Here is a 15,431-nt window from a genome sequence, read left to right as displayed (position 1 = left end):
TTGTAACTTTATTGAGGTTCTTTTTAATTAAAACGCTTCACAGTAGAGACCACAGCCTGCAAGGGGAGCAGCCTCTCAAATGTTTCCTGCCCCATGACTCATAGATTGAAGTAGAATGTGATTTATTCCCTATCTCCTCCAGTCTCGGTGGCTAAGGGGTGATGGATGGAAGCAGAGAGAATGACCAAAAAGAGGCAAGGATGAAAAACTCAGAAGGATCTCAACTTTAACCAGCTGAAATTTGTTTCACAGCTGCTGATCACCCAGTTCCACCAACCAGGAGTAAATTAAACATAGTTTTGCTGCCAGCTGATGGCAACAGAAGGAGCTTTGCAGAACTTGGACCTAGTTTGCACTAGTTGTCAACATCGCAGCTGCCAAAATCACCGAAGGAGGTTTTAGAACAGCTCCTCTACCCTCTCACTCCACTGGATGGGAGGCCCAGGCTTCACCTCACACAGCAGTTCATCAAGCAGGCTTCATTTACGCTTCTTCTCCTGTGTGCTGGTGAACCAAGAGTCCAGGAGCTTCTTGCTGTAGTATAACTGCCAGGCATGCACTTGGACCACCAGCACCAACACCAGATACATGACGGAGACGGCAGAAAAACCAAAGAGGAAGCGGTAGGCCTTGCCATGGCGGTAGAGCTGCTGTGCAGCAGGGAACATCTCCATGCTGCCATATATGAGGGGAGCGATGGAAAAGAGCCCCATGCTGATCATGGAGAGCACCAGGTAGCTAATGTTGTTGCGGGGGAAGGAGAGGAGGCCCAAGAGGGAGGGCACAATGCTCAGCAAATAGGGGTACTCCCACTGATAGGGCATGGCCACCTGATCATGCGACAAGAGCCTCAGGTGCCCCACACTCATCTTGGCAACCAGCAGCAGCCATATGACCAGATGCACGTAGATCAGCTTCTTGATTTCATACTTGAGGGTCACACTCATCTGGTAGTGTGTGGCGACGCGCTCCCGGTGCTGAAAGTCGCTGCCGTCGGTGCTGGCCGCTCGCGGGCCTGCCCGAGACGCCATCTTCCCTACCCAGAGCCCTGGAGCCCCTCACGCCGACCAGCTGCAGCTACTAGAGCGCTAACATGCCTGCCAACCCTAAGCGCGCCGCCTCAGCTCCCGAGCTATTTGTAATGAGGTAGATGGACCTAGAGTCTGTCATACAGAGTGAAGTAAGTCAGAAAGAGAAAGACAACTACCGTATACTAACACATATATATGGAATCTAAGAAAAAAAAATGTCATGAAGAACCTAGGGGTAATACGGGAATAAAGGCACAGACCTACTAAAGAATGGACTTGAGGATATGGGGAGGGGGAAGGGTAAGCTGTGACAAAGTGAGAGAGTGGCATGGATATATATACACTATCAAACGTAAGGTAGATAGCTAGTGGGAAGCAGCCGCATAGCACAGGGAGATCAGCTTGGTGCTTTGTGACCACCTGGAGAGGTGGGGTAGGGAGGGTGGGAGGGAGGGAGACACAAGAGGGAAGAGATACGGGAACATATGTATATGTATAACTGATTCACTTTGTTATAAAGCAGAAACTAACACACCATTGTAAAGCAATTATACCCCAATATAGATGTAAAAACAAAAAAATTACACACTGTTATACATCAATTATATCTCAGTAAAGCTCGAAAAAATAAAGGAAAAAATAAAAAAGAGGACATCTTCTTTAGAGAGTCATCCAAGCAGTGGATTTGTTGAGTAAGAATAAAATTTAATGTGATATGTTTCTGATAAATAAAAGAGAAAAAAAAAAAAAAGAAGAAGAAAGGGAGGAAGGGGAGGGGGAGGGGGAGAAGAAGGAGAAGAAGAAGAACTACACAGCCAAATAACATCCTGCCCCATCCTGGCATTTCCATTCAGAGCTTATCCCCTTGGTCGATCAAGAAGGAGAAGCCTGGCCAGGCCTGGCACACTTCTCTGGGACTTGTCCTGTGGGTGGGAGCCCAAGAAGGAGCATGATCTCTACTCACATGGCCACTATGACCTCTCCACACTGTAAGTCAAAGTCATTATTTCTGCTCGAGATCACTTGTTTCAAATATTAACTTTTAATCACCCACTATGAAGACAATAAACACAGGGCCTACGGGTTCAAGGGCACACTGAGACCTCTATAGCAACTCTGTGCTGGTGATGACAGAGTTGACCAGCTTCTCTGAAAGAAGCAAAGACTCTTCTGGTGAGGCAGGTAACATAACCCATTAGTTCATCTGCTGAAACTAGTTTCCCAAGCTACCTAGACATCCAACAACAGGTCTCATGCATCTTAGTTTCTCTCCTTCCCAACCACTCGACACATAACCATTTGAAAAGCTTTCCTGAATATGGTACATCGTTTTCATGGAGAACAAGCATGGTCAGCAGCTCATCACTCCCTCTTAGCCACTGGGTGAAATCTGGATTAATCTCCTGTGATACTGGGATATAATACGAAATATGTACTTGGTCTTTGTCTTTGGTTCCTGGCACAAAGCTCCTAAATGTTATTCATAAGAAGCCCTTTTAAGCCACACCTCAGCTGATGCTAAAGAGGTGATGAAGCTTGGAGGATGGGGGCTGAGGAACCAACCATGTGACTAGAGGGTTAGAATTTTCAGCCCCACCCCCAGCCTCCAGGGAGGGGAGAGAGGCTGGGAATTGAGCTCAATCACCAGTGTGTGTGTGGGGGGTGGGACTTCCCTGGTGGCACCGTGGTTAAGAATCTACCTGCCAATGCAGGGGACACGGGTTCAAGCCCTGGTCTGGGAAGATCCCACATGTCGTGGAGCAACTAAGCCCGTGCACCACAACTACTGAGCCTGCGCTCTAGAGCCTGCAAGCCACAACTACTGAGCCCGCATGCCACAACTACTGAAGCCCGCGTGCCTAGAGCCTGTGCTTCGCAACAAAGAGAAGCCACCGCAATGAGAAGCCCGCGCACCACAACAAAAAGTAGCCCCCGCTCGCCACAACTAGAGAAAGCCCGCAAGCAGCAACAAAGACCCAACACAGCCAATAAATAAATAAATAAATAAATCTATTAAAAAAAGAAGAAAACACCAATGGGGAATGATTTAATCAATCACATCTGCATAATGGGACCTCCATAAAAACCCTAAACAATGGGATTCAGAATGCTCCCATCACACAAGTGCTGGGATAGTGGTGCACCCAGAGCTAGGGCATGGAAGCCTTGTGCCCTTTCTTCATACGTTGACGTATGGACCTCTTTATCTGGCTGTTAATATCCTTTGTTAATATCCTTTATAATATCCTTTATAATAATCCCTTGTTAATATATCCCTTGTTAATATCCTTTATAATAAACTGGCAAATGTAAGTAAATGTTTACCTGAGTTTTCTAGCAAATTATCAGACCTGAGGAGGGAGTCATGGGAACCTGTAATTTACAGTCAGAAGTACAAATGACAACCTGGGACTTGCAATTGTCTAAAGTGGGGGCAGGCTTGTGGGATTGAGTCCCTAACCTGTGGGGTCTGCAATATTTCTGGACAGTTAGTGTCAGAATTGAGTTAAATTGTAGAACAGCCAGTTGGTGTCCACTGAGGACTGGAGAATTGCTTGGTGTGGAGAAACCCACACTTCTGGTGTCAGAAGTGTTATAAGGAAACAGCGTTTTCCTTTATCTCTCTTCTATCATTCAAAGTAATTTCCAATTGACTTTCTTTCTCATACCTCCTTATTCAAAAGCAAAGATTTAATGAGCAACCACTGTTTGCTAGGCACAAATTAAGTGCAACCATGATTCAGACAGATAATTGGTATCACAATCTCATTTAGGGAGACAGACAGAAAACATTGACCATAATATATAGAAGAGTGGTATGAAAAGATGCTATGTGTCTATTAACAGGAGAAGGACTAAACAAACTGTACATCCATAAGATGGAATACCATTCAGCAAAAAGTTACAACTTATTGATATACCCCAAGACATGAATCTCAGAAAATTATGCGGAGGAAAGAAGTCAGATACAAGAGTACACTTTATGTTATTCCATTTTTATGAAGTTCAAAAGTGAAAGTAATCCACGGTGATAGAAGTTGGAACCAGCAGCTGCCTCTGTGGAAGGTACGTGGATTGACTAGGAAGGAAGCAAGGGAACCACCTGGGGAACAGGAAACGTTCTATAGCTTGCTGGGGTGGTGGTTACACAGGTGTACACATTTGTCAAGACTCATCCAATTGTATGCTTCAGATCAGTGCATTTTACTGTATGTAAATTATTCCTTGACTTAAAAATATATACGTGTTAAGGAATCACAGTGGAAAAAGCCACTTGTTTTTCTAAGTCTAATCAGGAAAGACTTCACAAAGACTGACACTTGAGCAGGACCTTGAAGGAGGAATACGATGCTTTCTACCTGGAGCGAAAAACAAGAACAAAGATGTGGAGGTTTGAGAGCTCATGGTGCATCGTAAACAGAGGCCTCAGGGATGTGTTTGAAAATGTCTGGGAAGGGAGGACAGGGAATGGTGGGGGGCAGGAAAGTGGTTGGGATCAGAGTGTGAAACGCCTTTTATGATATACACTTTCTAATAAGGACAATAAGAAATCCTAGAAGTGGTTAGATTATGGTTTTGTCTGACTACATAAATAATATATGCTCTGTATGTGGAACCTAGAAAAATGGTACAGATGAACCAGTTTGCAGGGCAGAAGCTGAGACACAGATGTAGACAACAAACGTATGGACACCAAGAGGGGAAAACCGCGGTGGGGTGGTGGTGGTGGTGTGCTGAATTGTGCAATTGGAATTGACATGTATACACTGATGTGTATAAAACAGATGACTAATAAGAACCTGCAGTATAAAAAAACAAACAAACCAACCAACAAAACAACTAATACTAAACTTTCTTTGGGTTATTTGTATGGAAATATGTTAATATAAATGTTTCAGACATTACATGAAATTTCTAAAAATCTTATATGTTCTGGTATAATGTTGTAAGTCATAATTCTAGTTATTACTTTAAAATGTATATCTCTAAATTTTCTTGTCAATTGCATTATTATGAACTTTCATCAAATCTTTAACTGTGGTCATTTTTAAGTCTTTTGTCATTTGCAGACAGTTCTGGGTGTATTCTAATGCTTTTGCAAAAATGTTCCTATAAAAGGGTTTCATCTTCAAGGAATTCATGGAAAAGACTCTGACAGGTACAGCTTTCTGGTAACTGACTATACTGCTGAACTGAATGAATAAGCCTTTTCAGAACTCTAATGGAAAACTGATGAATTCATAAAAGTGCTAACAAAAGATCAAGATAAAAAAAATTAATTACATGGGACTGAGTGAACTGATGAGGATGATTATAATTTTTGTGATTTTCTGTTTGAATATTAAAAAAAAATCCCACAAGGACTCAGAGGCAAAAAATATACAAATCAATTTTCACTGCAAAGTAAAGGAGCTGTTACAGTGGAGGATTACTGGACTCAATGCCAATATTATGACATAGTATGAGTGTGTTTCGTGTTGGGTAATTGCAATCGTTGTTGCTTTTGTTGTGGTCATCCATTTACAATGCTTGGCGTCAGTTTATTTATCTCTTGTAAAAATAAAATACAGTGTGTGTGTGGAAAAAAAAAGGAAACTCAGAAATGCAGAGAAATGGAAAGTGTATTTAAAGTCACCTCTTCGCTAATGCAGATGCTACTAATGTTTTTGTGTTTTTCTCTCAGATATTTTTTCTATGTATTGATACTTTTAAAAAGTCCTTAAGTAATTAACATGATAGCATATTGTTATTTAATATTTATAAACCTAATTTTTATTTGCTGGATAATGTTTCTTTGGATGGATTTGGTGGTCTAAACTTTTCCTTAGTGTTAAACATTAATACTTTTCTTCTAGCTTTTTGCTACTATAAATAATGCTGTGACCAATATTTTATTTAAATAAGAGGTTTTCCATATTAAAACAAATAATATATGCTCATTAAAAAATACAAATATTTAATTATGAATAAAGCCAAAAGTCCCCCATAATCCTAACTCCCAAAATAGTCATAGTTTTGTATGTTTGTGTGTTAACATGCACTTTTAAATATTTAATAAACAGATCTTACCTACTTTCACTATTGTATTCTTGGTATCTAGCACAATGTCTGGCATAAAAAATATTTATTGAATGGAAGAATGGTCTATACCTTGCTTTTGTTTTCTAACATATTCCAAATATTCTCATTCTTTCTAATGGCTGTAAAGCGTTCTGCAATTGGACACCAAGCTCTGTTGAAAGACATTCATTGCAAATTCCTTACAGTTACAAGACTATTACAAGATCCTATGTATTCAGATGTATTTCTGGAACATAAATTCCTAGAAAAGCAACTGCTGGTTCACAAAACGCACATCTCAAAATTTTATAGATATTTTACAAATTTTGCTAAATTACCACCCAAAAGGATTGTACTGAGTTGTCTGCTTACAACACGCTAAACATGACAAACAGCAACGTGCTGTTTCTACCATATGCTAAACAATTTTTTTTTCATTTTACTGAGATTAATTGACATACAGCACTGTATAAATTTAATATGTATGGTATAATGATGTGACTTACATACATCATGAAAATGATTATCACCGTAAGTTTAGTGAACACCCATCATCTCATATAGACACAAAATTACAGAAACAGAAAAAAATTTGTGTGTGTGATGAGAACTCTTAGGATTTACTCTCTTAACTTCCATATATAATGTACAGCAATGTTAATTATATTTATCATGTTGTACATTATATCCCTAGCACTTATTTATCTTAAAACTGCAAGTCTATAGTACTTTTTGACTGCTTTCATCCAATTCCCCCTCCCCCCACTGCCCACCTCTGATAACCATATACCTGATCTTTTTCCATTTGTTTCTATGTTTGTTTGCTTGTTTTTGAAGTATAGCTGACCTATAACACTATGTTAGTTCCTGTTACACAATGTAGTGATTTGTTATTTCTATACACTTCAAAATAATCACCACAATAAATCTAGTTACAGTGTGTCACCACCCAAAGATATTACATAGCTATTGACTATATTCCTCACACTGTACATTTCATATCCATGACTCATTTATTTTGAAACTGGAAGTTTATACCTCTTACTCTCCCTCACCTATTTCCTTCCTCTCCCCAGCCCCCTCTCCTCTAACCACCTGTTTTGTTCTCTGTATCTATAACTCTGTTATGGCAAGATTTCATTCTTTTTATGGCTGAATAATATTCCATGGTGTGTGTGTGTGTGTGTGTGTGTGTGTGTGTGTGTGTGTGTGTCTGTGTGTGTGTGTGTCTGTGTGTGTGTGTATGTATCACATCTTCTTCACCCATTCATCTACTGATAGGCACTTGGGTTGCTTCCATATCTTGTCTATTGCAAATGCTGCAATGAACACAGGGGTGCATATATCTTTTCTAATTAGTGTTTTTGTTTTCTTTGGATAAATACCAAGGAGTAGAACTGCTGGATCATATGGTAGTTCTATTTTTAATTTTTTGAGGAACCTCCATCCTGTTTTCCATAGTGGCTGCACCAATTTACACTCACCAACCATGCAGAAGGGCTCCCTTTTCTCCAAATCCTTGCCAACACTAGTTATTTGAGGTCTTTTTGACGACAGCCATTCTGACAGGTGTAAGGTGATATATCACTGTGGTTTTGATTTGCATTTCCCTGATGATTAGTGATGTTGAGCATCTTTTCATGTGCCTGTTGGCCAGCTGAATGCCTTCTTTGGAAAAATGTCTTTTCAGATCCTCTGCCTGTTTTTTTAATTGGATTGTTTGTGGGGGGGGGGTGTTCTTTTTTCTTTTTTCATTGCAGCATTTATAATAGCCCAGATATGGAAGCAACCCAAGTGCCTATCAGTAGATGAATGGGCAAAGAAGATGTGATACATACATACATACACACACACACACACACACACACACACACACACACACACACACATACATATGTTGATGTTGAGTTTTATGAGTTCTTTATATATTTTGGATATTAACCCTTTATCAGATATATTATTTGCAAATATCTTCTCCCATTCAGTAAGTGGCCTTTTCATTTTGTTGATAGTTTCCTTTGCTGTGCAAAAGCTTTTTAGTTTGATGTGGTCCTGTTTATTTTTGCTTTTGTCTCCCTTGAGACATATCCAAAAAAATACTACTAAAACTGATGTCAAAGAGAGTACTGTCTATGTTTTCTTCTAGAATTTTTATGGTTCTATGTGTCTGTTTTTATGCCAATACCATACTGTTTTGATTACTACAGTTTTATAACATATCTCCTTTCTTTTTGTTTGTTTTATTAAAGTTTGGTAGAATTCTTCAGTGAAGCCTTCTAGGAATTTCTTTATATAAACTGCAAATTCAATGTCTTTAATAGATTTTGGGGATTTCTGGTTAGCTCCAACATGTAAAGAGCTTGAAAGCTGTCATTCTCACACTTACAATAAGAAAACACTAAACACATTGTAAAGCAATTATACTCCAATAAAGATGTTAAAAAAAAAGAAAAAGAAAACACTAAACAAACTGAAAATCAGTAATATTTCTCACCCCCATTAGAGAACTGAGGTCTCAAGACAAGCCATCATCCTGAAATCTGGAGAGACAGGTGAATCCAGAGTGCCACAGCTGAGATTTGCTTACCTAGAGCAGAAGTCGGTGGAGCCATAAACAGGTAGGGACACCTAAATGCTAATTTTGACAAATTGCTAGAGCCTAAGTATGGAATAGCTTAAAAGTGAGAAATTCCTAAGACTAGAACAGAGTCTTAAGAGCCCCACACTTTTGAGGGTTTTACCTCCAGGAGCCCTGCCAAATTCTCAATGAAGAGCTCCCTGTGGCTCTGGCAGGGAGAGGGTAAGGATAATCATTGTAAAATATGCCCAGAGGGACTTCCCTGGTGGCGCAGTGGTTAAGAATCCTCCTGCAAATGCAGGCGACACGGGTTCGATACCTGGTCTGGGAAGATCCCACATGCCGTGGAGCAACTAAGCCCGTGTGCCACAACTACTGAGCCCGCGTGCCACAACTACTGAAGCCCACATGCTTAGAGCCCGTGCTCCACAAGAGAAGCCACCGCAATGAGAAGCCCGCATACCGCAATGAAGAGTAGCCCCCGCTTGCCGCAACTAGAGAAAGCCTGCACGCAGCAACGAAGACCCAACACAGCCAAAATTAAATAAGTAATTTATTTTTTAAGAAAGAAAAAAAAAAAGTAAAATATGCCCAGAGCATTCTCCATAACAAAGGCCTACTTTCTAGGAGAAAAGACAGTACAAGAGCCTTATCCCACCTAGAAGAAGGGCACTTCTCCCACTCCAGCCCCCGTTAGCCTTCCTGTCTCACCTAAGGGGAGGAAAAGAACTAAGAGATGCTTAGTTAAGAGATGTAGCCCCATCAAAAAACTGAGATTTAGTCTTAAGATTATAGGACATGGCCCCTCTCCCACACCAACCTTACTGCCACCTCAGTAGGGCTCCAATATAAAAACAGTGGGTTACAGTTCAAAGATCTGCAAGACATAGACTTTCTTTGAGAAGGAGCACAGGGGAAGCCCAAAGTCAAGAGGGGAGACAACAACAAGGACACTAGAGGAACTTGAAGACTCTGGTACTTAGAGCTGCAGCAAACATTAAATATAGTCCAGCTTTTGCCCAGACTGACATAAAACTTACACTAAAGGCCTATTTACTTCAGTTCCTGTTACCTAATACATAATGTACAGCTTTCAATAAATAATCACAAGGCACATTACAAGGCAAGAAAAAACACTCTGAAGCAATATAGCAATAGTCAGATTTTCTAGTTCTTGAGTGAGCTTTTTTACAAAGGAATCTGTCTACTTCATTTAAATTTTTAATTTACTGCCTTTAAGCTATTCATAATATTCCCATTTTACTTAATAATGTAGAGGCTGTATTGATGTCTCCACTTATTCCTGATACTCATCATTTGTGCCCTCTTTTTTTTCCTTATCTATCTGGACACCGCTTTACCAATTGTACTGATTTTCTCAAAGAACCAGTTTCCTTTTACTGATTGCTCCATTGTTTTTTCTGCCTTCTATCTGACTTCTGCTATTCTCTTCGCTACTTCCTTTCTTCGGCTTATTCTAGCTTTAGTTTGCTCCTCTGTTTCTAGTTTCTTAAGTAGAAGTTTAAGCTCTTGCTTTTAAACATTTTAACTTATCTAATGTAAGCATTTAATGCTAAAAAACTTCCCACTCTATTCTCTCCTTAGGGACTTTGCTTTGGCAACTATCCCCTCTATTGCATCAATGTTTCCCTTTCCACTGAATCATCCCCATCTTCATATAAACATGCTGTTACAGTACAATGTCAGAGAGAAAAAAGAAAAGAAAAGAAGAATGCCGTCTCTTGCCGTCACATCCTCCTCAGGCTATCATCCCATTCCCCTACCATAATTATACGGTTATCTGTACTCTACGTGCTGTGGCTACTTCCTTATCTCCCAATCTCTATAACCCACTCCATTTAGATGTTCACCCCTACACTAAAATTGCTTTTATCAAAGTCACCAGAAAATTCCATCTCTCCATGTGCAGCAATCAGGTCCTACTCCTCACATCTTACTCATTGCTCAGCAGCAGTTGACATACTTCCCCCTGGCTCTCAGGCCACCACACTCCCCTGCTTTTCCTTCTTTCCTCAGTGATGACCCCACCTGCCCTTTCCTACCTGTCAAGTGGAGTGCCTCAGGGTTCAGCCCTCAGTCCCCACCTTTTCCTTTTGACATAACTCCATGATCCACCTGCCCTTCATCCACTCCCCAAATTTTAAGTATCATCTTATGTATTCGAGCTATTCTATATTATTTCCTAACTTGTAGTGCATTTGTAGCTGCCTTATATATTTCCTAAAAACAAAGATCTCACCATCTTTTTCTTTTCCATCCTTTTAAAGTACCTCTCTCTCTCTCTCTCTCTCTCTCTCTCACACACACACACACACACACACACACACACACACACACACACACACACAAGATAAAGTATCTAACACAATGTTCTGTGCATGGTAAGCCCTGATTAAACGCTGTAGACTCCACCTCTGATTTTGCTCAAGCACAGAAAATATGTATGGATATACTATTAGGTATAAGCAGGATTTACAGTGACCCACACTTAAGCAACAAGTACCACCTACTAATTATTGAACCTTAAAGCCAGGACCCACTCAGGGCTCATAATCTACTGTCGTCCCCTTAGAATATATCAAATCCCCAATTCTTTTACTAAGGCTGAGACCATAAGCCAGGTGAGTGGTTCCTTCTATTCAGCATTTTCAATAAGGCAAAGGGAAAATATGTAGTTCTTTCCATTGGGGGTTTCTCATATGTTGAGGCTGGTCACAGGGAAATCCCTTTTCCAACTAAATATCAAACAAATAACAATTAAACTAGAGCCACGATTTCAGTGTGGAACGGCCAAAGAAATTGTACGTGAATCTGGGCTGTTACCTGAGGAATGTGCCCCTTTTCCATTACAAGTTAGACCAACGAGTCCTTGATTCCTGAGGATATTTCATCTAATAATACAATTAACATAAACCTGGAGCAGCCTCATTTCAAACCAGAGTGAAAAGGCATCACATGGTTTTGCGTTTCAGGCCCTAACAATTCTCTGTGTAGCGTGTCTGACGGTGAAGGCCATGCTCAGCCCCTTAGCTGCACTGACTCCTCACCAAGGGAAGAAAAAACAAAACGACTCTACAGGCTGCTCGGGGTCACTGGGTAGAAACTAAATTGTACTCTCCTAGTCAACCAACTCCCACCTTCAGCCAGTATTCCATGATGGTTTATACATTCACTATTTTACAGTTACTTAGGAGACTTTTCAAGGGCTTCCAGGACCTTTGAGGATTCTCCTCCATTTGGTTTATGACACCTCAAGGAACTTCTCTGCACCAAACTGCTTCTGAACACACAGAAACGAAACAGGCCTTATAAATTTTAAATCAGATAACAAAGATTTCTCTTTGAAAAGAGTCTCTGAGCTGAGCAGTGACAAATAACATAATGTACAGCCAAGTTTTATACGAGACAAAAATTGTAAAACAAATACTGCAGGATACACTATTCCAAAGAAGAGGAAACATGAGAAACAAGTAGTGACAAACAATCTTTTTATTGTTTACTGAAAAATACAGCTCTGGAAAGAATCTATTGCATTGTGTATGGGACACAAGGTCTGACATTGCAAGTATACATGACATAACAGTATAACTTATATAAAACGATACATACTGTACATAGAGACGGTACCCACCCCTCTAAACACTAAAATATAACGGAATGCAGTAAAGTCTTTTATTAAATGAGAAATGTAAACATCGCAATCATAAACAAAGTGCTCTAAGCAAAGAACTTTGAGATTGTTTTGTTGTGACATCTATCTACCTGGAGTTAGGAATGGTGCAGCCTAGGAAACACTTAGCCAAATAGAAAGCTAGCACTCTCAAGGAGCTCGTCCCAGGGAGTGGGCTGCTGATGCCTGAGACAGGCTGCCACCCTGGCTTCCGCGGAGCCCTCAGGTCCACTCTGACCATTAATCCACGTCTTGGGGCTAGTTTGAGGCGATCAGGAAGAGGACCAGGTAAGAGGAAGCTTCTGTCATGACTCCTTATCCTGCACCAACTCTACAGGATAAGGACACCTAGCATTTTTGACGTGTACCTGCCACTCTCAGCAAACAAGGAAATGTGCTTGAGAAGAAAAATATTAACATTGGGAACAAAAGCCATCTTCTATACAGTCTTCAGACACCATTTATTCCTTTCAGCCATGTTTTCACTAAGCTGCTCGAAAAGAGGCTGCTACTATATTGCCAGTCACACAGGCTAGGATCAAGGGTAACGAAACTCCTCCCATTACAACTGCTAATTCAGATGAGTTACAAATAAACACAAATTTCTTAGAGAACCAAAACTGATCTCAATTCCTCACATGGCAACAGAGTCAGGTGCTGCAACAGCATTCACATTCCAAGGTCAGCTTTAACTATAGCCACACTTCCCTCCAAACTGAGAAAGCCCCGTGTGGAGGAGAACATACAAACAAGATTACCACCAACAGCTCCTCTCCAAATACTATCAGGGCTCAGAAAGCTCAGTAGAGATAACAAACACAAAAAATAAAAATTAAAAAAATAAAGCACACCTCAATATATACACACAACAGAGGAAGACTACTCTCCCCCTGGGCTTCCTTGGCATTAGGCAAACAAGGCTACTTGCAATGACAGTGCCTAAGCTGACTATGGCAATGCTCGCAAGAGAAATAAGGAATTACAAAGTTCCTCTATTCATAGGTAATCAAGGATTATTAAATAAACTATTAAATAAAGCTAAGACAACAGTCTCACCATCAAAGAAAATTTTCTTCCTGCCCGAGATGCTTTTATAAATGAGATGTCACAATACCCCAGATTCCTTACTTAATATTAAACTATTAATGCACACAGGACATCCTCAGAGCTCAAGCATGAGTAATATTAATATTCTCAGATATTTCTATACTTTACAGATCAGCAAATATTTAACCAGACTATCCGTTTAAGAGATGTGTATGTCAACAGTAATAACCAACTCTATATTTTTCTTATCCTGTTCATCAAAGAACACCACGCTCCAATAGGAATGAAGCCCAGTTCAGTGGGTATCTTGTTCCCCTCAACTCTGCACAATAGATTTCACTATTCAGTCTCTATGTCCTTGAATCTCCTACGACTCACCTAGTTTAAAGAAAATCTTGTAAAAAGGTGGAAAATTGTAAACCCCAGCAAAAACATCGGTATTAGTGCTGAAGTAAGCTTTAGCGGAATAACTATAATTGCTTATGGGACCGTTTACAGCCTTGCTAGAAACCCTATTCCTCCTGAATCCCTAGATTGAAAAATTCAAATAATTTAAACATGAGAGGGGATTTCTCTGATAAAGGTCTAGTTCACATGTAAGGTTCTGGTCCCTGGAATGATGTGTGGCTAACCCAAAATACTGGCTGCGTTTCCATTTTAAACATGTCTGTTATTCTTCCCCACCACAGTATTGTCAAATTCTCCCATCTGTCACGTCACTGGTGAGCCCTCTCATTTGCTCCTTCTATTTCTTTTGGCGGTTGTACTGCACATACGGGATTCACTGAGCTTCTCACTTAAATGTGTAGGGAATTTACATTTCACACCATCATCTTCCTAAAAGCCATCAACTGGGAACAACTGCTCTTTACAAAGGAAACAAAAAGCATTGTTTGGAAGCTGAACCAAGATCTTAGATATTCCTATAAAGGGAATGCTGTAGCTGTCAGCAAAACCCAGAGACATTTACAAGATCTAAAGATTATATGGGCTATGTTAAAAGCGTGAATTTGGCAGTTTTAGTCGTATTTCCAATTTTTCACTACACCATCTGGGGAGAAGTATTAGTTAATATCACAGGAGCAAATTATAAGCGTCAACACCACCCTACTAGCTTGTTTTCCTCCTGCTTTTCGTAAACTTCTGCCAGCTCCAGTGAAGCTTGTTCCAGGGTACATCACTCAGCAACCTGCAGAGCTGCTCAGAGATAGAACAACAGGCTTCACCTCAACTAGTCCGGCAGCAAGCACTCAGCTGGTAAACACTGCCTTGGGGCAGAGCCCATGGAAAGCCTCGAGCCCAGGAAAGACTTACAGAAGTTGCACAAAGATTCTTGGTTTTATATCATCTTCCCAGGAAGTTGGAAAATAATTCATTTTTAATTAAAGAAACATAATCTATGCTCAAAAATGTAATGTCATGTAATGCTTCAAACAAGCAAAATCGAGAACGAAAAAACTAGAGGAAAATACAGTCTATTAATCAATAGCTTACTTTGGTTAAATGATCATAGTTAGTCAGTGCAATGTATTATTATATTTAGAAGCACGGCCTACCATGTTCTCATAAAACAGGGTACCAGTGAAGGATGTGACAACAGTTCACAGAGATAATAGCCCTTTAGCCTTCTGTGACTTCAAAACTCGAAACGACAAAGGCTAACCAGGATTTCACCTTCAGATACTCACTTGCCCAAAGCAGGCTGAGTTAAGAGACAGCTAAACATCTGATTCTTATTCACTTACGGCGTTCTCAGGAAGTTCCTGTTTGGACACCGATGGTTGTCAACCTGGCTGCACATCGGAGTCATCTGGGAAGTTTTAAAAAATCACCAAATGCCCAGACCAATTAAATCTGGAGGGTGCAGTCCAGAAATCAGTATTCTTTATGCTTCCCCAGGTAGTTCTTTCTAATGTGCAGCCTGGCTGCACACCACGGATGAATCCCTTTCAGAAAGCTGTTGCATGAAAGCCATGCTGTATCTAGATAGTTTGGTTTTTTCTAATTCCACCAGGAAAAGGGA

At 40.3% G+C, this 15,431-nt stretch overlaps 1 protein-coding gene across 1 annotated transcript; it reads right to left on the bottom strand.

Annotated features, from left to right (window-relative positions):
• On the bottom strand, positions 1-1,117 carry LOC309819183 (protein jagunal homolog 1-like). The gene has a single exon (XM_082649336.1). The coding sequence runs from the start codon at positions 1,029-1,031 to the stop codon at positions 480-482; it is 552 nt and encodes a 183-aa protein (XP_082505462.1). The 5' UTR covers positions 1,032-1,117; the 3' UTR covers positions 1-479.
• Positions 1,118-15,431: the final 14,314 nt, after the last annotated feature.

Source organism: Grampus griseus (genome assembly GCF_964374135.1).
Source record: "Grampus griseus genome assembly, chromosome: 2".
In the NCBI taxonomy this organism is placed as follows: Eukaryota; Metazoa; Chordata; class Mammalia; order Artiodactyla; family Delphinidae; genus Grampus; species Grampus griseus.
This window is presented reverse-complemented; position numbering and strand designations above follow the sequence as displayed.

Bases quoted from the DNA above. Each gene is read 5' to 3' on its own strand.
- LOC309819183 (XM_082649336.1), bottom strand. From the start codon at position 1,031: ATGGCGTCTCGGGCAGGCCCGCGAGCGGCCAGCACCGACGGCAGCGAC.